The sequence below is a fragment of the Anser cygnoides genome, chromosome 1 (assembly GCF_040182565.1).
Source record: "Anser cygnoides isolate HZ-2024a breed goose chromosome 1, Taihu_goose_T2T_genome, whole genome shotgun sequence".
In the NCBI taxonomy this organism is placed as follows: Eukaryota; Metazoa; Chordata; class Aves; order Anseriformes; family Anatidae; genus Anser; species Anser cygnoides.
The window spans coordinates 49235727-49255858 of NC_089873.1; the positions used below are offsets into that span (position 1 = coordinate 49235727).

The window sequence follows — 20132 nt, forward strand, 5'->3', positions numbered from 1 at the left end:
AGGTGTGTAGGTTGTGGCTTTTCATGTCATCTGTTGCGTGAACCATGCAAGGCCTGGCTCTGTTACCTGAGTAAACTTATCTTCTCTGTCCCTCTGACTCTCCTTGGAACTCGATTCATTTGAATGAATCAGAATAGATGCACTTGTCATCCAGAAACCTGCCTAGTGCCTCCAATAACACAGAATTTGCTTATGGACTTCTAGGTGTGTCCACTGCTCATCGTTAGAGTATTGAACATGTAATTGGCTTAGACAGGCTTTCTAAGGTTCACATGAGGCATTTTCTTCCTCCTAAAAACGTAGTATCTTCCTTTCTCCAGTTCTTTTGTTGTCTTTACAACATATTTATTAAGACTTAAGTAAGCAGAGCTGCTTTCCTTCAGGCAGCAAGAGGCACATGCAAGCCAGCAGGAGTTGCTTGAATGTAGAGATTATAAGGTTTACAACATCTGTGAGACTGGAAACTTCTTCCATCCTTATTTCCTGAGATGTTTGGTGAAGGCAGAATGGAAAACTTTATTCCGTCCTGTCAAGCTTGCTGATTGGCTTTTAAGCAGTAAGCCTTGGGAGAGGATGGGATCAATTCAAATGAGATTCTTTCTCTTTGGCTATCCCTTGTCATACTATGCTGAACTCATCCAGTAACCCTTTTACAGCTTAGTAGAAAAACGCCTTTTAAAATCTGTGTTTCAAGTTAACTGAATTTCAGCTGATGGGAGGTAGCCTTGCTAAAAGAAAAAGATTACTTTTCTGCTTTGTTGTTTGAAGTGATTTGCTGCAGATGCTTTGTGAGAGTGTTCTGTTGCACAGTGATGCTCATCAGGGCGTGCTGATTAATGGGCTGCATTCAGTACTGTCCCTGGTGTTGGGAGTAACTCCAGGTATTAAAAAGCCCCAGATATTTGGGACAAATGCCAGATAATCTTAAATTGGTTGTTAGAACATTTTTCCAGCCAAGGCATCCAAGAACTTTTCACAGCAAGTGTATTTTCAGATGGATTTTATGAGGGTAACTCTTCTCAGTCATGACAACCTGCCCGGAGGAGGCAGAGTACATTGCCTTTGGACTGACTATTCACTATTTATCCTCAGGTGTATAAAAAGTGAGGGAGAAATTGAAAAGCTTCAAACCAAACTTGTAGAAATGAAGAAAAAGCTGGACAACACTACTGCTGCAATGCAGGAGCTAGGCCGAGAAAACCAGTCATTACAGGTATCATTTGATTTGAACCAAACCTGTCGATTCTCTCTGGGGGTCTTGTCAGAATTTCAGGTTTGCATCATATTTGTGGTGGGTTACCTTTCCACAGTGATTAAGATGTTCCTGTGGTGCACAAGGACCGTATTGCTGTCTGTAGGTTAACTCTGCTTTTAGGTTTCTCTCTGAATTATAAGCTCTCAGTGTCATGGCAGAATTGGTGTTTTTATACAGCATTGGGTAGTATATGCAATGTAATACAGCAAATTAGTAAGAATTACATATGCTTTTTTTTTTTTTTTAATTAAATAGATCAAACACACCCAAGCTCTCAACAGGAAATGGGCAGAAGACAATGAGGTACAGAATTGTATGGCCTGTGGAAAAGGCTTTTCAGTGACAGTGAGAAGGGTAGGTGTGTTTTACTGTATCTGTGGGGATTTTCTTTTTCCATTGTTTTCAAACTATTTTTCATGGGATTCAGACTTTAGAAAATGGCTTTAAAAGTGCTGTGATACTTGGGACATCTCAGAATACAAATACTGCTTACGGTGCCTTAAATACTAAAAATAAAGTTTGTGGGCCTTACTTTATTCATGCTGCTTTTGTCATTTTAATGATAGCATTTTATAAATGTTGTTAAATGGTTCAGTCCCCTAAGCAAGCAAAATGGTACTGTTGTAAGGGTATTTACAGTAAACTTACTTAAAACCATCCTGGACTGAATTTCGAAGAGAAAAAGGAAGGTAAATTTGTTGAAACCACATATATGTGAAAATATAAGGCATCAACAAGATCTGGAGCTTGTGATCGTAAATGCTAAGCAGATAAAGAACGGAAGAAACAACTGGGTATGTTTTAGGTCTGACCTTCAGACCTTCTTTGTAAAAACAGCTGCGGTCAGTTAAGATGTTAGCATCCCTTCATTGGCAGGGCCTGCCCTTCATCCAGAGATTATCCACCAAGTGACTTGCCAATGAAGTCGGTGAGGGATGTTGATGAGGTTCACTTTGCTTCCTGGCTTGGTGTTAGGTGGCTCTCCCTGTCCTGCATTATTTGTTGTGATGTCCTTTGGGTAGTCTTTGAACAAAGGCTGCTGGATCTTTTGATTCAAGGGTGTACTTCCCAGTGTGAAAGCAGCTAGTTACCTATAGGAAGAACATGTTTTATGCAACCAAAATAAGTTCAAGAGGAAAAATTCAAAAGGAGAATGAATTTCAACCAGTTCAGATCTGAAACTGGTATGGTCTTCCTTCTCAGTGAAGCAGCACTTGTAAGTATTTTATTCCTATACCCTTTATAAAGGATGTACTCCTTTGCCCTTCAGTGTACATGTAAGGTGCTTTGTAACTGTTATTTTAAAAGTCTGAAACATGAGAGTGTTCATTTGACATGGTAATTATCTCCATTTGTAATCTATACCCATAAGCCTGTAATTGATGTTCACCATATATGTTTTTTTTTTTTTCTTTCACAGCATCACTGTAGACAGTGTGGAAATATCTTCTGTGCTGAGTGCTCAGCAAAGAATGCCTTAACTCCTTCCTCTAAGAAGCCTGTTCGGGTCTGTGATACTTGCTTTAATGACTTGCAAGGATAACTGGCTATTGTGGGAGACAAAGAAATGTTACGCTAAAATTTATAATTTCTGTTGATGCACTTCATTCTGCACTCAGACTACTATTCAGTTTGGACAATGATTGTAACACTTGGCAAAATTTAGTATATTTTAAAATGTTTATTGATACCAAGTAAAACTATTGTATTTTTTGTGAGATATGGGCTCAGATCACCCATAGCTTATTGCCATTTATCCTGAAAAGAGCTTCTATGTCTAGATTAGAAATACCCAGTTATTTGTAAATAAAGTTTAAACAGAGGAGTAACAATGTATTTTTTTATCTTTATTTTTTTTGTTCAAGAGAAAACGCGTTTATGTGATATTGCAGTGTATTCTTGTTTCCTTCAATGGAAAAGGAAGATGCAAAAATTTGTGAGGATTTTGTGTATCAAATGTTGCTGTAATAGCATAACTAATTGTTGCATTTGATTACGTATCTCATGTTCTTTATAACCCCATTGTTTTGCTTTCTCTCTCTCTGGTTCTTGAACTTTTCTCTCTAAAATTCTAACTCTGCAGTGAGGGTAATTGGCTGGACTCAACTCTGTTTTATTCGCCCGCTTAGAACTTGTAGTATCAGCACCTGAGTTCTTTCCCAACTACAGCACTTGGATACTGGAATATCTTTACGCATTCTGTACTGCATTGTGTGTGTGTGTGTGTCTGTGTGTCTGTACGTGTGAACTAATGATGTGACCAAGTGTAGTGGGCATTGTAGGAGTACTACACAAAGCTCTCCCATATTAATCGATTTCACTTTTACATGTTTGATGAATGGATGTTAATATTCCAGAAACCCTTTATATGCAGGTTTTAAACAGTAAACAAACAAGGCAGATAGTAGCCTATAGCCCATCTGTCCCCCTGCCCATACCCTGGAAGCCCCAAGAAGTCCTTGTGGTTCTCAGGGATGTCCAGAAATTCCACACTAGGTATCCTACTAAGAAAAGCTCATTTTTAGAGGGTGCAGTTTAGCTGACCTTTGCTCCTATCCCTTCCTTCAGCTTTTGGTGGAACAAGCTGAACTCCTGCTACCCCTAACAAACATCATTTTTCCATTGTTCCTTCTGTTCTTAGATGGTGTGTTAGTTCTATGATTTAGTTTGCTTAGGATGGTGATTTAACTCTCCTGGTGCTGGCTTAGTTATAAGCAAACAACTCTATAAATAAACAGGCCAATATATATGATTCTAGAGCATAGAAGCACAGAATGGCTTGGGTTGAAAGGGACCTTAAAGATCATCCACTCCAACCCTCCTGCACAGGACCCTAGATCAGTTTGTTCAAAGTCCCATCCAGCCTAACTTTGAACACTTTGAATTGATGGAACAGTCGCAACTTCTCTGGGGAACCTGCTCCAGTGTCTCATCACCTTGGATTTGTTCTTATTTCCTTTCCTGTACTTGCAACAGAAGTTTCCTGCTGAGTTCATATAGACTGCTCTTTTTGTTGTGCTTTTATTTACACCTGTTTTTTCTTGCCTGCCTGTGTCTAAATTTTCCTCCCTTTGAAAGGAGTATCTGGTATCTGGCCTCAAAACCATTAAGGTTATTTCTTCTGAGCTGGGTTTATGCCTTCCAATACTTAGGGACCCTTAGTCTTAATTATCCTATTAAATTCCCTAGAACCCAAGCCCTTCTCTGTCTTACAAAATTGTGCCAGCTGTTCAGAGAAAAGGACTATGTCCTCAATTCCTCTACTTCTTGCCTTCCAAGGTAAGGAAACAAATTCTGTTACAATGATAGATGCTTAGCCATCTTTAGGCAGGTTTATTTACTTTTATCTATTGACAGCTTTATATGTGAATGAAGAGGAGCCTCTTTTATGAAAAATGTCTAGTCCTGACTAACTCTCAAGTGAAAAGACTTTTTAATCCCTATTCCCCAGTAATGATCTATATGTTTCATATCCCATCTTAGCTTACCTGTCTAGTTCTAAATTTGCATCCTCAAGGATTCTTCTTCAAGGAGTCATCTTAAAATTTAATTCCTATTATTCCTTATGCTTGAAATACATGCATTGTTATGTGCAACACTTACCAGCTTTTCTAGTTTGAACTTTTGAGGGTTGTTTGCTTGAAAGAAACAATTGCTGTAATGATTCCATGTGAATAGATCCTCTGGGCTTGCTGCTTGTCCTTGTCAGGGTAACTGCTTGGAATAAGAATTCTTTGAAAGGAAAGTATGAACAGAATCTCTGCCTCTGGGGATTTTTTTCTGTTCATTTATTTACTGAGGGAATCCAGAGAGTTTGCTTTCAAGCCTTTCTTTGTCTGATACATGGCTTCAGAAATCTGGCAAAGGTAAAGATGTCACAGTCTTGCTCCTGCCTAGGTACGCACCGTCCGGTTGTGTAACACACAGAGTGTACTGCTTTCAGGGTGAAGGACAACCACGTGGAGCAGAAGGGATTTTAAGAGGGAAAAGAGAAACCTCCGACAACTTCATGAAGGACAAAACGTATGTGGTGAACGAAGATGGAAGTTTCTCAGGGGGAGCTAGGGAAATGGTTAAAAGACCCGCTTGTGTTCAGATGTTTACTTTTGAACGGGAATGTCTGAAAGCTGAGGAGAGAGCTCTACAGCAAAGAGGAAATGGTAGAAGCTCTGCTATCGTTGTTCTTGATTTTGGGATGCTTTGCTGTAAAGACAAGCAAAGTCATCTCGCTCAGCTGGCTGCTGAAGCAGTGTGTTTGGTTGACCACCAGACAACTCAGGAGTTGGACTCGATGATCCTTATGGGTCCCTTCCAACTTGGGATATTCTATGATTCTAACTCAGGATGGAGCTCCCCAGCTTCAAGGTGAAACTGTCTCAATTTCTGAAGGCTTCTTTTTGCTGGCTGATGCATGTGACTGACTTCTTGAGGGGACAGAAATGCTTTTCAAATACACATTTGAAGAAAGAGGGATTGTTAAAATCAGGAGGAGCAGTGCTGAGGTAGAAGCTTTGAGGTTTGAGTCCGAAGCAATGTTAGGAGCTCTACAGCTTTTCACTGGAATAAATTAGTGGCTTCATCTTATGCTCCTACTCTTGTGTTTATGATTCCTATTGCAGGTCTGTATTCATTGACAATTCGTTGGTATGATAGACCACATAATGCTGGCTGCCATGTTGGAAGTTGTGCTCAAGCTCAGTAAAACAACCTATGAGTATTACTATATATGTAAGGAAAACTGGAAGGTGAAAAGTGTTGTATTTATAAATGTGCTTGTAGATTCTGACTACTTTGAAGGGTATGTTGTCAGTAAGATGTGGGTTTTTTGTTGCACTCCTTTAAAATATAAATAATAGGAGAAACCTAGTAAAAAGTCTGATAGGTTTTACCATGCTGAGTTAAAGGACTCTGGACAAAGTAGTTAAATGCACTGATTTTTTCAGGCTACAAACATAGAAACATAAAAAAAAATGGCAGAAGAGACTAGAACATGGGAACAAGAAGGTGAAAACTTGTGGTGATGTGTTTTAGCACCCTTTAGCAAGAACCACATAGCTCTGATTCACTGAGGAGAGGCCATTGTAGAGTAAGATGTCAAGGGGAAGAATGGTGAAACCAATGCTTGAACCAGAAGGTATGTGGGATCCTCAAGCTGCCTTTGATTGCTAGCCATTACTGTGGCATCAGAAATGGGACAGTGAAGTGTGGGACTTGTTCCTGGGACTGTGGATAGAGCATCCTCAGAGGGACATTCAGCATCTCTGGTGAAGAATAATCTGAAACACCAACTGCTGCATGGGCTGAGACAATCTACCGAGTCATTTGGAGAAGCATAAAGGATGGTCTTGTTAAGGGTGGGGAGAGGTTCTTTTAACTTTTTGGAGACGCTGCATCTCTTCCCAGTCAAACAGCCACGATCCCTTGGGCTGTTGTCTCCAAAATGCTAAATCCCCACTGTTTTATTCTGGCCTCATGTCAACAATGCATACTTCATATTTTCATACTGCAGTCCCCATGGAGGCAGAGAGCATTGCAGGGTTCAGTGGCAAGCTTTTGATCTTAGCTTGATATGCTTCACTGTTATTTCTTCTCCCCATGTATTCCTTCCCTCCAATAACCTTCCCCTTTCTGCGAAGGTTTAACAAAGATTATAAAATTGAGTCACAGTAGGAAAAATTGCTGTCTGCAGATGAAGAGGCAAAGGGAAGTTTCTGCTGCTGCTTCCAGCAGAGACAAGAGGTTTAGAGGGATCTCATTTTTCATCTGGCTTTGCTCTGGCACAAGAGTTCAATGCTCTAGAATACAGTGCAGTTTTTTTCTCTGTTTTTGGAAGGTATTAAGTAACCAAGTTGTTGTGGAGTGTGGAGTGCTAGGCATGCAAGAGCAATGAATGTTTTTGTTGGTTTTGGGGCCATTAGGTTTATCTGTGAATCCTCACTAGAAAACCTTTCTTAGTGAAGCAAGAGGGTATTTGGGAGCGGAAGCATGAAGTAACCTTGCTTTTTGTATCACTTATTAGTAAGAATAATTGTTTCTAATATGCTAGATGTAAAAGAAGTGGCATTCCTAAAGAAGGGACTGGAAAAAAAAAAAGTATTTTTCTAGATTGTTCAATGTCAGTTAAATGGAAAGTTGCAACAAATGCTTTTTGCAAAACTTAAAAATTTATGACCAGTACTCAGTGGCAGACAGAACACTGCTGAAGCTGAAGTTCAAACAGAGCATGAACTATGCCAGGAAGAATGATACTATGGTTTGAGTATGCTAAAACTGTTAAATTACTTCTCCAAGTACCACCCCTTCCACTCATATTCTTGTGGGACTAGGAAATAACACTGTCATTTGCACTATGCACTTTTTGCTGTCTAACTGAATATAATCTACAGGAAGCGGAATGGCACTGCTGGCATTGCGTGTGTTAGCTGTAACCAGTGGGCAGAAGGTTTATCTTCAGCTGGACTTTCACTGCATTACATTTGGCCCCTTGCTATGTAAGGAGAATTGCACTCATAATTACTTTGTACCAAAAATAAGGTCATCATCCGGGAGCACATGTAACAAGAAAATTCATGTAGTCACTCACATGTTGTCTTTGTAGAGCTTCATTTTAAGCTTATAAAGTGAGAATACATTAATTTTATGTATTTTCAAGGTTCTTGCCAGTTGTCCAGTCCTTCATTTTTGAAGTATTGACCTCACCATCCCTTTTAGGATAAGTTTAAAATTATTGTCCAACCACAGCCTTTCTTCGAAAACACTAAGTGGTCTACTTTTCAAAAACCAGCAATAATTGGATAGTAAAGTCCCTCCACAGAAACTCAATTGTGTTTCTCTCTCTCTTTTTTTAAAGTGGCACTGAATAAAGAGCTTTGTATCTTTAGAGAGAACACGAGATGCCACTTAGAATCACAATAACAAAGAGAATAGGCACTGGTTAATGTAATAAACTCTGCCTTTTGTCTGCAGTGTGCCATATACTATGCACTTGCTGTGCAGCAGATACAGGAGTACCTGCTCATGTGCAGATTACTGAAGCCCTGCTAACCCCTTTAGATCAACGTTACTATAAAAGCAGAAGCCTGGTAGGCATGTTTTCCAACTTTGCCTCCCCCTCTGACCTAAACTGAAAAACAAATTCACCCCTGTTTCCTGCCTTTTTAGGGTAAAGAGGGCTGGGAACAGTGTTCATTGTTAAATGCCGACAGGCCAGCACTGGCAGGTCCGGGCTCCTGCTGCTGGGTTTATGGCGAAGTGCTCTGCTGTATCATGCTAAGTCTTGATTCCGGGCACAGGAGGGATGTTTAGAAGAATGTCTCGCTGAGTTAGCAAATACCAGAACTTTTTATAGTAATGTGTCCAAAATGCTGCTTGTATAGGATTTGTCACTTTTGTAAGAAAAGGAAAAAAAAAAAAATCAGAAAAAAAATAAAAATCATGAAACCCCACGATTTGATGCCGTTACATAAGATTTCATTTGAACTACCTCTCAGTGTGAAATTCAAACATTAGGTAAGTTTAATAGGGTTTGCTCACTGTCACGTTATGTAAAAGTTATAGTGAAAGCCAAAATTGCAAAAGTTTATCACCAAAAAAAAAAGTTGTCTTTTTTTTTTTTTAATATATTTGGAAGTATCCAGTAGTTTCAAGTTACTGTAAACTCTGTTGAATTCTTTTAACCTCTGTAGTTTCAATCTTGCAAACTCTAGCTGCTGGACAGGAAATAAATCATAACCACAACCTTTCATAATCATGGTCTGCTGGGTAAAAACAATTTTGTATACAGCTATGTCATTTGGCTATGGATAGCCTCATTCACCAAATGTACCATTAATTTAGCATTTTTTTCCTTCAATATGCAAGATGTGAGCTTGATGAATGGTTTCTGTAATGGATGTGTGCCACAAATAGCATTGTGCTGTTTGCCTCTTTTCAGCATTTTAATGATCAGTTTATTATTGCAGATGTGAATATCACACATAGAATTTATTTTCTGTAGAATTGTATAAAATATAAATGGAAGAAGTTTTAAGTTCTTACCCAGTATTTAGAGGTAATGTATTATAATAGCCTTATGATGCAATTTTACCTACAGAGTACTGCACTTATTTTAAACTGGATCATACCATCTTGGTAGGTGTAGATAAATTTTGCATGAGTGTGTTTGGGTTTTGTTTCTTTTTCGTTGGAGTTTGATTCTTAAGTTCCACTTTCAGTGTTTGTGTTTACTACTTGTGATCATGTAGTTGTGCCTTACATTGTGAAAAAAATTTAGTCCAGCGTGCACTGTAATTCCTAAACTCTGCGATTTGGAAGGTGGCTGTGGATTTGGATGAGTAAACGACACCATGCATCAACCAGTTCTGTATAAACTATGATGAAATGTTATTGAAATGTAATTTTTGTTTTCTAACCTGTTACAGGAATGATGAATGACAATAAAAGAAAAAATTAGACCTTTCTAACAGATCTTTCTGTCGTTCACTTCAGACAGTAAAGCTACTTTGAATTGGGGAATATATCATCGTATAAGTGAACTCTTGGGAAGCCACACATTTGGGAACAACTAAATGCTCCAGTTTCTTAGACCTGTGGGAAGCTGCAACAAAAGCTTTCACTTTCATGAGGAGGCAGTGATAATGACTGGTTTTCACAAGTTAAATTCAGAGTGGTTTTTCCTTTCCTAACAACTGCGCAAGTCTGCTGGGTATACTGGGCTCAGTTATTCTTTCTGTCACTGACCATGTTCCTACATTGTGTTCGGTGCAGTCTAACAACTGGCATAACTGGAAGGCTCAAAATTAGCGTTCGTTTTAGTTCTTCAGATTATGGGAGGTTTCACTTATTGGATGAAAACCTCTAAAAGAGCTGAACTGCAGTGCAGAGAGAACCCAGGTGATCAACGTGTGCCCCATGATAAAGCCAGTATTGAATTATGGGGCCATTTACAAAAAAACTACATTTCAAAACCGAAGTAGATCTTCCTAGGGGTTTGGTGTAGACAGTAGAAAAGGTTTGAGAGAGGCTTTCTCTGAAAGGCGATTCAAGTTGAGAAGTTGATTTCTGCTTTGCTTGTTTTCTGGGGCATCTTCCTCTCCAGACCACAGAAGAGCCTGTTGAGTTTGTCTCCCTAAAGACAGCCTGTGTGTAAGTACCTCCTTCCCCTAGGGTGTCCCCTTTGGAAATGTGCTGACCTCTGGGAAATACTGAATCTCCAGGCAGGAGAGTTGCCTGGTAAACTGAGCAGACCTGTCTTAAAGGTCTTTCTGGCAAAAAAATATGCAGAGGTGCAAAACACCCCCTTCCCCTCTGCCAGTGCACAAAGCTCGGGGCTTAATCTGACAGGTGTGACTTCTCTGGGGTTAAAAACCTTTCTTTGGTATCGTCACTGATTGCAAGATACTGTGAGATTCTGGAGAGGTGCTGGGGATGGATGGGTGCAACACAGCACACAGCTGAGCGTGGCATCGGTGGAGATGGAGCACAGCTGTTGAAGCCAAGCTGTGGTCAAGTGTCTGCAGCTTGCGTGGCTTCTTGGAGCAGCTCTGCTGTGTCTGCTTTGTTCTGCTCTTCTGCCGTACGCAGTCACCCCTGGGTATGCAGCCTGGGTAGCTGTCCCTTTCTCACTAGGCTGTGACAGAAACTTGCCCATTGTGGGCATAGAAGGGAAGAGCAGGAGCATGTGCTGCAGTGGCATCGGGAGGACGATGGACCAGGTAAGTACACACAGCCTCCAGACCAGAGTTTGTGTGTAGATGTGAACCACTCAAGTGGAGAAAACATACCGTAACTTCCTGATGGGTGGAGTTGGATTAGGCACAACATCTGAACTCATGACTAATTTGATGCCAGAGCAGAGGCGAAAGATAGGGAGGTATGCTGACTTAACTGTGAGTAATGCAAACTGGAATGGCGCTCCTAAATTCTTCAGTGTAGTCTTCATCTGTGTGGCTTCTCTGTTCAGTTCATCCTAAAATCGTTTCTGGTACTGAAGGGATATTCTAAAGGTTTACTTCCATGCTTAGGGAGAGACTGACTGGGCACAAGAAGTGGGAGAAGTGGCAGGATCATTTAGAGTGGCTTTAGAGAAGTCTCTCTTCCTCTGGTGACTCTGCTAATCTCAGATTAGCCCATGCTAGTGGGGTGAGAGCACCCTTCCTCCTCAGGAGTAACCTGCACAAATGCTGTGTCAACCAGTTACCAGTTATGTGGGGCTATACCAGCACCTCAAAAATAATTATAATAATAAAAAAAATGATCAGGCACATACTTCTACTATATGGACCACAGACCTGGGATTGCAATGAAGTATTGAGTGTTTTAATGTAAAAAGAACGCTCAAGTTTCTGAAGAAAAGTTGAAAAGACAAGACATAGCAAAATTGAAGGCTGCACCAAGCATAAATAATGCATAATGACGGATCTGCTGATAAGAAAGCTGTGAGAGACTTTGGATAAAAAGAGTCCCCATTAAAAGGGGGACATTGTTGCACTTCTGTTCTTTCTTTTTATATATTCTGTAGCATCTGTAGTTTATCTGAATGTTAGATGTAAGGATGACCATTTTCAAATAAACAGGGCACTAAGCAACCTTTTCATTTTGAAAATTAATGGCTACTCAAAAAAATATGTTTTAACTGATCTGCCCCCACAAGCTGAGTGTGAGATGTTATAGTTTAGTAGGTAGAAAAGCAGTAAGTACAGGGAGCTGTGGCTAGACAGTTCCCTACAATTTTAATTTTTGTGAAATTTATTAATACAATTTGAATGAGCTCAGAATAACCCCTCTAGACTTCTGGTGAATGATTTCTCCTCACCAACACAGGTGTTTTCCCTGTCCTGCTTTATAGGAAACAACAAGTTGTGTTAACACTTCCCTGGATGGCAAGAGCCTTCCCCTAGCTGAAGCAAAGGAGCATCTAAGAATGATGGTTTGGTGCCTGGCTCGTTCTCCCCATTCTCCCCCTCCAATTCATTCCTACGTTCTGTGGTCAAAACTCATTGCTTCTGTCTAGTCAAGTCAAAAGTTTGCTAGTGTCAGAAAGTGAAGGCATGCTGGAAGAAATAACTATGTTATCACCACAATAGTCTTCCACTGGATCTGTCCATGCTGTGCTGGCATTATTAAATTTCAGAGGATTCAGCTGGGAAGCAGAAAAGAGTGCTTTTCTTGGTTTCGTCTTGCTTAGTGTAATTGGAGATTGCCATTTCTATCTGTGACATCCATGTTTTCTGTAACAAGAAAAATAATCTGTAAACGCAGGCAATCTGGAAAGTTCTAGTAATTCAGACAGATGAACACCCATGAGCCTTCAGCTTCTTTGGTGTTTCTTCAGGCCCTTGCTCATAATTCCTGAAACGAATGTGAGTTTTCCCTGAGCCCGAACACTCCCCATTGCTAAGGCCACAGCACATCATTAGAGTCTCTGTCTGGGGCCAGAGATTTCCAATGAGACTTTACTTTTTGATATGAAGATGGGACTTTAATGCTCTGTTTGCTTGAAATTTTGAAACTTGCTGCAGGCTATTTCACCCATTTTTGTGTAGCATTTATTAATTTAATGCTGTCCCTGCAGTTTGGGCTCCCTGCTACCCTGATTAAGACAGCTCCGGTGCTATCAATATTGCAAGTTGTTGGCCCCTCTGAGATCTGTCATGTGCTGCCACATGAATTTCAGTTTCCTGCACCATGCTGACAGCATTCATCTCTACATCCCCTATCATCCAGGTACGAAGGCAGGGGGTAGTGGCTGGAGAGAGGGGTTTAAATACATAAATGTAACTTCTCTCTGTGCTAGTCCAGATGGTCTGGGTCACAGAAGCTGAGCTGTCTCTGAACTGCTGTGATGAGACATTGCAAATTGTTTGGCAGCAATACAAGCTGGAGGTCTAGCTGTGCTTCTGCCACCCCAGGGTTTTTGTTTTGCCTATTCAGTGGCTGCTCTCCCTGCTGTAAGGCACAAAGAGTCACTGGGCTTTGATGCAGGGAGCAGAAATGCACGAGAGGCAGCTCTACTTCATGCTACTTTAGGATTCACAAATTTTGTTATCGACCCATCTGATTGCTTCTTACCTGTGTTTAAACCCCGAACAAGACAAGTGCATCACTTTGAAAAACAGAAAGCAGAGGAGAGAGATTGCATGCTGGCTTCAGTATGGGTGGTTCCTCCGGCCCCTCTGGAACTGCCAGCGGAGGAGGGGATGATGAGCGGTGCATGGGTAGTTGCACACGGTTGGCTGGGCAGGAGTGGTCCCTTACGAGTCAGGATTTCAAATGTTTAGGTTTTTGTGGCTCAGAGAGGAGGACGGTGGACGGGGAAGAAGGGCAGGGCAGCTGCATGGATGGGCTAAGTAAAAGCAGCGTATTTCAGTTCTGTGTTTTCGTGTGTCTGAGAGGGAGGTGAGAGTGGGGACAGGTGTCCAATGCATCTCCATTACGTACATGGTGAAACTCAGGCAGCAAAATCTGGAGCATGTGCTCCCTGTGCAGTCAATGCAGAGCTGTATTCTGGTGAGCCGGTGAACATGGGCCTTGCGAGGGAGCCCGGAGCCCAGGCAGGCCCCTCACAACACCGGGAAAACTTGGGGGTCACCTGCAGCATAGCAGGCCTCTGCTTGGGATGGCTCAATGGGAATATGGCACCTACACCTTCATTCAGCTTACCATCTCCCTTGTGATTTGGCTTATCTGATTAGAGGATCTGATCAGAGCTGGCAACACTTGGATGTGCAGGGATGGGATCAGGAAAGCTAAGGCAATGACTGAACTAAACTTGGCGAGTGGTGCAAAGAATAACAAGAAGGGGTTCTACAGGTACGTTTACTCTGGTAGATAATGGTGGGACAAAGGGGGAATGGTCTTAAACTGAAAAAGGATAAATTTAGATTAGATGTTAGGAAGAAATTCTTCACTCTGAGGGTGGTGAGGCACTGGCACAGGCTGCCCAGAGAAGCTGTGGATGCCCCATCCCTGGAGGTGTTCAAGGCCAGGCTGGGTAGGACTTTGGGCAGCCTGGTCTGGTGGGAGGTGTCCCTGCCCATGGCAGGGGGTTGGAACTGGGCGGTCTTTAAGGTCCCTTCCAACCCAAGCCATTCTATAATTCTGTCTACCTCAAGGTCCTGGTCTGATGGTCCTCACAAATATCAGTCATTTTAGGAAGATCATCGTCCTTTCTGTCTTGCAGATCATTATCAGCTAAAACTGCGGGACCATCTTGGCTAGCTACGTTTGTTTTAAAAAACATGCTGACTGTGCTGGGACTGGGTTTAGGAGCTGAAATATAGTAGTTTATCCAAAACAGTGATGGATAGGGTCTACCTTTCCTAAGAATCAGAGAGACCTAAGTAAAAATGCTGTAATGTTACTGCATCCAAGTGAAAAGAGTCTTTCAGTGCTTTGATAAAATGAATCTGGGAGACACTGAGGTGATTGTGACCTGGCATGAAGACTTCAAAAGGGAATGTTAATATTTCAGTCGCAGGAGATGGTAACTACTTCTTAAGTAGATACCTATTTCAAGTAGGAACCAGTGGCTTGGAAACGGAAAGAATTCACTCATTGTTTTTCCCTGAAAAAGTCTGTCTACTGTGATTTATTTTTAAGAATTAGTATTAGTGGTAGTCAGATTTTTGTGCGTTAGGGACTAGAGAATGAAATTCAACTTACAGGAAAAAAAATACCCAAGCTGTGAAGTGCCTAGCACACTTTCAGATGTTAAAAACAGCACTGCTGGTAGAAATGTGATATGGTGTGAAAGTGAGGGGTAAATTTATATAACAGTAGAATTAATCATACCATCTGTTCAATCTGAAACTGCAAGAGTGTGCTGCGCATAGATGAACACAATTTTCTGATCTGGATACTACAGATATGATATGGGGGGACTGTTTTGTTTTTGACTTCTCTGGAGGGGCCGACAGTCTTCATTTCTGTTATGCAAGAAGTGTCTTTTTTTTTTTTTTTTTTAGCAAACAGAAATCATGTTGTTTTTCAAAAAGATATGACATGCTATCAACCCTGATAGAAAGTTGGTACAAGTTCAACAGTAAAAATTCTGTAGCAAATAAAATATGTGAACAAGCACACTTTTTTTTTTTTTGGTATGTTTGTTTTGTTTTTGGTCAAATATCACAACTTTAATAGATTCTTAGCACAGCATGGCCACTTTCAGGCTGAGATCCTCCTCTAGGGCAAGCGTAGCTGTGTAATTACAGAAGAAAAAAGATGTATTACTTACCTTGGCAGTGTCTGTTTGTGCTTGTAGCAAGAAGACTGCTATGCACTGCCGATACCTATTTTCATGCTGTATTAGGAAAGCATTTCTCAGGCTGAAGACTGGAAAAAATGTGAAGAAATGGTATAAATTTCCTCATGCAGCTGCCACTCCAATTTCATATCACAGTCTAGTAATGACCGAAGGCATGATATGTGTGGTCATCTTTCCTGATTCTTAATAGGGCAAGGCACCCTTTTGGGGTTAATTTTTTGTTATGTAGGAAGCTTTGTTATTTCAAAAAATTAATTCTGCTTGTACTTGTTTTATTTTTAATACAATTTTTACTCAACCATTGTGTGGCTCAGCTGCTTTTAAGTCTTGCTGAGGATTGTTAAAAGAAGCTTCCATTCAGAGTGGACTAAAGCATAACTGAAGCTAGAGAAGAACAGGTATCAACAAATTTTATCTGTTTTCAAACATATCCATTTGAAAGCTTCTTTGTAGGGAAGTGGTTGTGCTCGCACTGGTGCTGGCCTTGGTCTCTCCCTGGAGTGTGTGCAGGGTGTGGTTACCTGTTGCAGTGCAGCAGATTGATTTGGCCTTGCTTTTTGTGGCCAGTATGCACTGCTGTAAATGAAACAACAGTTAGCGAGGTGAGGGACTGCCCCCTTGCAAGTGGCGGCCCTGAACCCGCACAGCCAGGAGACAGTGCAGATCTCAGACCTCAAAACATTTCTGGAGGATATAGTGTCCTCTAATCCAGGTATTATAGAAAAAGAAAGGTGGAACATAGACCATGTTTAACCATAGACTGCTTAAATTACTGCGGCAAATCAGTTAGCAGCAGAAATTTGCAGCAGCAGAGGGGGTACGTTTCAGAACTCATGCCTTATGTCAGCCTGTGGACAGATGAAAATACATTTTGTTTAGGACAAGTCCTAAAAATGAGTTTTCTGGGTAGTGCTCATCATCAGACTCAGCAATGTTTGTCAAAAGAGATTCTGTGGCTGTAATGATTACTGGTCTTATATACAGTGACAGACTGGTGGGTCTGGTGCTGTAACACTTAAAGTAAAGCATTCTTAGTGGAGCCATAATAATGAATTGCAAAGATTAAATCCAGACCAGAATGTCAAAACAAAAATAATTTCCAAGTCAGAAAGTATGTTTACTGCCTTCAGAGATAGATCCTCGCTATTACATGTAAAGTTGCATCTCTGGTGCAAGGTCCTGCCATTCACAGATAGTAAGTAGGAGCACAGCATTTTACCTCTTACCCCTTCACTGAAATGTGGAAGGCTTTGGGCTAGCAGTTTTGCTTGTTGCTTTACACAAAATGGTGAAAATGTGAACTGCAGCCTCCCTGTAGTTATTTTTATCAATATTTTTACTATATTCCACTCCAACATGTGCTGTATTAGGATGGGATTTCCAAGGTGTAACAAGACTACAAGTAAATAATGGAGACTTGTGTGGCTACAACCTGTAATAAAATTGGTAGGAACATATGGGGAAGAAAACCAGCAATGAGGTGCAGGGAAGGCCATAACCAGTGTTTAGAGCCTGGCTGGGATGCAGCAGGTGATTTTGTCTGTTCTGCTGGTTGTGGCTAGGTCACAGGGAACCTGTTTAGAAATCTCTGAATATAGCAAATGGCGGCTAGGAAAAATTCCTCAGATCTTATTCTAATATCCAGTGTGGCTTTTATGCCCAGTGTTGTACGTGCAAGCCAGAGGGCTGCTGCCCTGGCCCCCCAGCAACCAGAAGCTGCCGATCCTGCATTGGGCCTGGGCTTGTGCAGAGCTGTGGGGCTGCCGGGGTTGCCCTGGCCACCACACTGCAGGTGAGGTGCGGCCACTGGATTCATGCTGAGCTGGCAAGGGGGCACCTCAAGCAGGCAGACGGCATCTGGAGGACGTTTAAAACGAGGTTATTCTCCTCTGTGTTCATCCACTTCTCATCTTTCTTCAGTTTCCTTTTACTGCCTATCTTTATTTCCTGTCAGCGTTGTTGCTGAATGCTAATTACCCTGAGTGAATATGTCTCAAGGTTATCATAAATTTTATGGGCTCTAGGTTCCTTTTCCACATCTATTGATTTCCTACAGAGTGCTCTAGCTTCTTGAGCTTTTCCTCCCTGTCCTTGGGGTTAGGATGGCTGGCAGGCCCTGGAGCCCAGAGTTTTGTATTTCTATTTCTCTCTGATGGAGGAGGCTCCTGGGGTCTTGGCTGTATCAGGTCAGTGTCACTGAGGTGTGTGAGAGCTTGTCCCAGCGGATCAGACTTGGAGGCCTGACCCAACCTCTTATTTGGTGACAGCACGGATGCTCCTTAGGCAGGGCAAAGCTGGACACTCTGTGGAGGCTGGTCCTCATTCCCACCTCACCCAAGGGCACACCAGATGTTACCAGAGGTGGTTTTCCATGTCAATGTGTTTGGAAGTCTACGAGCAGGGAAGCGTTGACTTAGGGTGTGTGATTTCCATCCTCTCAAGGGCCAGCAGGGAGGTAAGTCAGTGCAGCAGCAGGAGGTAAATCATCTCTCCAGCCTCCTCATATTTTGCTGCTGCACACATAAGGACACCAAGGAGAGTAGTGCACTGTAGTGTTGGGAATTGGGATAACTGAAAAATGTTTCATAACTACTTTGGGATTGACGGTGTCCTTTGGAAATAGCTCCTGGGATTGATATAGCATGTTAGGGTGGTTAGGGTAAGAAAATACTTGGCTCATGAGATAGAAGTCATTGGAGTCTTCATACCTTATATGTGGTGAATGTACATATCTGAAAATGGCCAGTATGCACGTGAAAGTCACTGTTACAGAAATTGCAGTACAATTCGATCTGTGAAGCCAACCAGTGCAGAGACATTGGCACTCCATGCTTCTGGGGGTGGTTTGTGGGCAAGCAGTGTCTAATCCTTTCACCGCTACATACACAAATGGGTGAAGATGGTATTTATGAAAACATTCAGAAGCACCCAGTCACGTACCTGTTATGTGGATAGGGTCAACGTTTTTCAATATCAATCTGTCCAGTGGGATGGGCTGGTCGAGGACTGAGCAAAACCCACCTTCTCTTATGAGTGACTGCAGCTCGGGAGCGAGGGAAGGACAGACAGGGATTAAGCCTGTATCTGAGCCCCCGTATTTCTGGGAATAGAAAATGAACTTGATTAGCGGGTTGTCTGCCATCTGCTCATGAAGTATAGGCAATAAACAGCCCTAAATTATATGCTTTGTCTTATCAAAGGTGTTCAGAGAGCTTATTTGCCTAAGCAACCCCAGAAATCTTTTCTCTGAAAAACTTATCAGTATCTGGAACTCTTTTGTCAAGGTCATCGCCTGTATTAAAACAACACAATAGAAACACAGTATAGGTACACAGGCAGGAAACAGTCAAAGGTGTTCAAAGGTCCCCCCAGCCCCATTCTTTCAATATCAAGAGCTCTTCTCCCTTTCTTGGAAGTTATTTTGCTATTAGCATAAGGAAATACCACCTGTCTTTCATGCCTATTAGTCATCTTGTATTTTTCTTGCTGAAGATCAGTCTTCCAAAGTACATTCAAAATATTTACCAAGCTGGAAAATATAATAACGTCTGCAACCACATGCATCTCTATCCATTATTACCTTTTTGTTACGTTTAATTTTGGTAATTAATAGGAAATCGTCAAATAGGAAGAGGTAGACATCAAGGAGTCTTGTGCTTTCTAAGGAGGAAGACAAAAAAGTCAGTTTGATGGTATGATTATTTTAAGGAATGCTAAGGAATTTCTAAATTGAGGCACATCTATGAATCATCTTACAATAGTCTTTTAAAAAAGAAGCATGACTTCCAGCATAGTACACAACTACTCATCCCCCCATCCACTCTCAAATACAATGCTTGAAAGTCATATATGCCTTTTGATGAATTTGGCTCTTAATATTTGTACTTTGTAGCAGCTACCACTTCATTATGCAAAAATAACTACTTGCCTGCCAGTAAAAGGGATCTGAATCACCTGCAGTACCTATGAATACAACAGCTGGCATGCTACAAATCAGCAAATCCTAACCAGTAAACAGTGAAACTTCTGAAAATGTCAGAGAGAAAGAAATAGTGAAGTACTGGTACCTACAGACATTTGTTTGCAGCCCTCTGCACAGACTTTCACATTGATGAAATGTTAACTGATGATATCACAAAGGCCTTCCAGAAACTATACAAAATAGAGTTGGCTTATCTTTTCTTCCTAGTTTGGAGGTCACGAGGATGCAAGGAATATAACAACAGATGTCTGTGAGAATGCTTCTAAGTCTTTAAGGTTGATTTCCATGCCTTGATGAAAATTCAGGTATTGTTATTGTATAAATAAGAGGGAATAATTTAACAGAAGAAAGAGTAATTTTTTAAAGCAACTTACTGCAGGGAATCTGGCTTTTAGGGTTACGAGGAAGTTCTCTCCTGAACTGGATTTGCAGAATTTGGTCCTTTGATCTCTTCCCTGTTTACAGTTCCTCCTTTCCATGAACCTATGTTTCATCTCCCTGTTTGGTCTCAGCTTACTGCGCTATGTAACTTCCAGATTCACTTCCTCTCTCTGCTGCAGGCTTTATCCTTTGTAATATCTCCTCTGACTGCTCTGTACTGATAGAGCACATCTGGGCATGAAAAGCCTAGC

At 41.3% G+C, this 20132-nt stretch overlaps 2 protein-coding genes across 4 annotated transcripts in view; one reads left to right on the plus strand and one right to left on the minus strand.

The window, feature by feature from the left end:
• The window catches only part of EEA1 (early endosome antigen 1), a 77821-nt gene extending 68104 nt beyond the window's left edge, over nucleotides 1-9717 (plus strand). For all 3 annotated transcript variants that reach the window (XM_066995096.1, XM_066995101.1, XM_048061059.2), the window contains 3 exons: nucleotides 1093-1213; nucleotides 1511-1609; nucleotides 2676-9717. In XM_066995096.1, the coding sequence (XP_066851197.1) occupies nucleotides 1093-1213; nucleotides 1511-1609; nucleotides 2676-2798 (343 nt within the window). In that variant the 3' untranslated portion in view covers nucleotides 2799-9717. The remainder of the gene's footprint in view (nucleotides 1-1092; nucleotides 1214-1510; nucleotides 1610-2675) is intronic.
• Nucleotides 9718-11550: 1833 nt separating this feature from the next.
• The window catches only part of PLEKHG7 (pleckstrin homology and RhoGEF domain containing G7), a 32153-nt gene continuing 23571 nt past the window's right edge, over nucleotides 11551-20132 (minus strand). Inside the window, exons 13-16 of the mRNA XM_048061060.2 lie at nucleotides 19099-19178; nucleotides 18459-18618; nucleotides 15489-15586; nucleotides 11551-12483 (exon numbers count right to left, since the gene is read on the minus strand). Of these exons, the coding sequence (XP_047917017.2) occupies nucleotides 12376-12483; nucleotides 15489-15586; nucleotides 18459-18618; nucleotides 19099-19178 (446 nt within the window). The 3' untranslated portion in view covers nucleotides 11551-12375. The remainder of the gene's footprint in view (nucleotides 12484-15488; nucleotides 15587-18458; nucleotides 18619-19098; nucleotides 19179-20132) is intronic.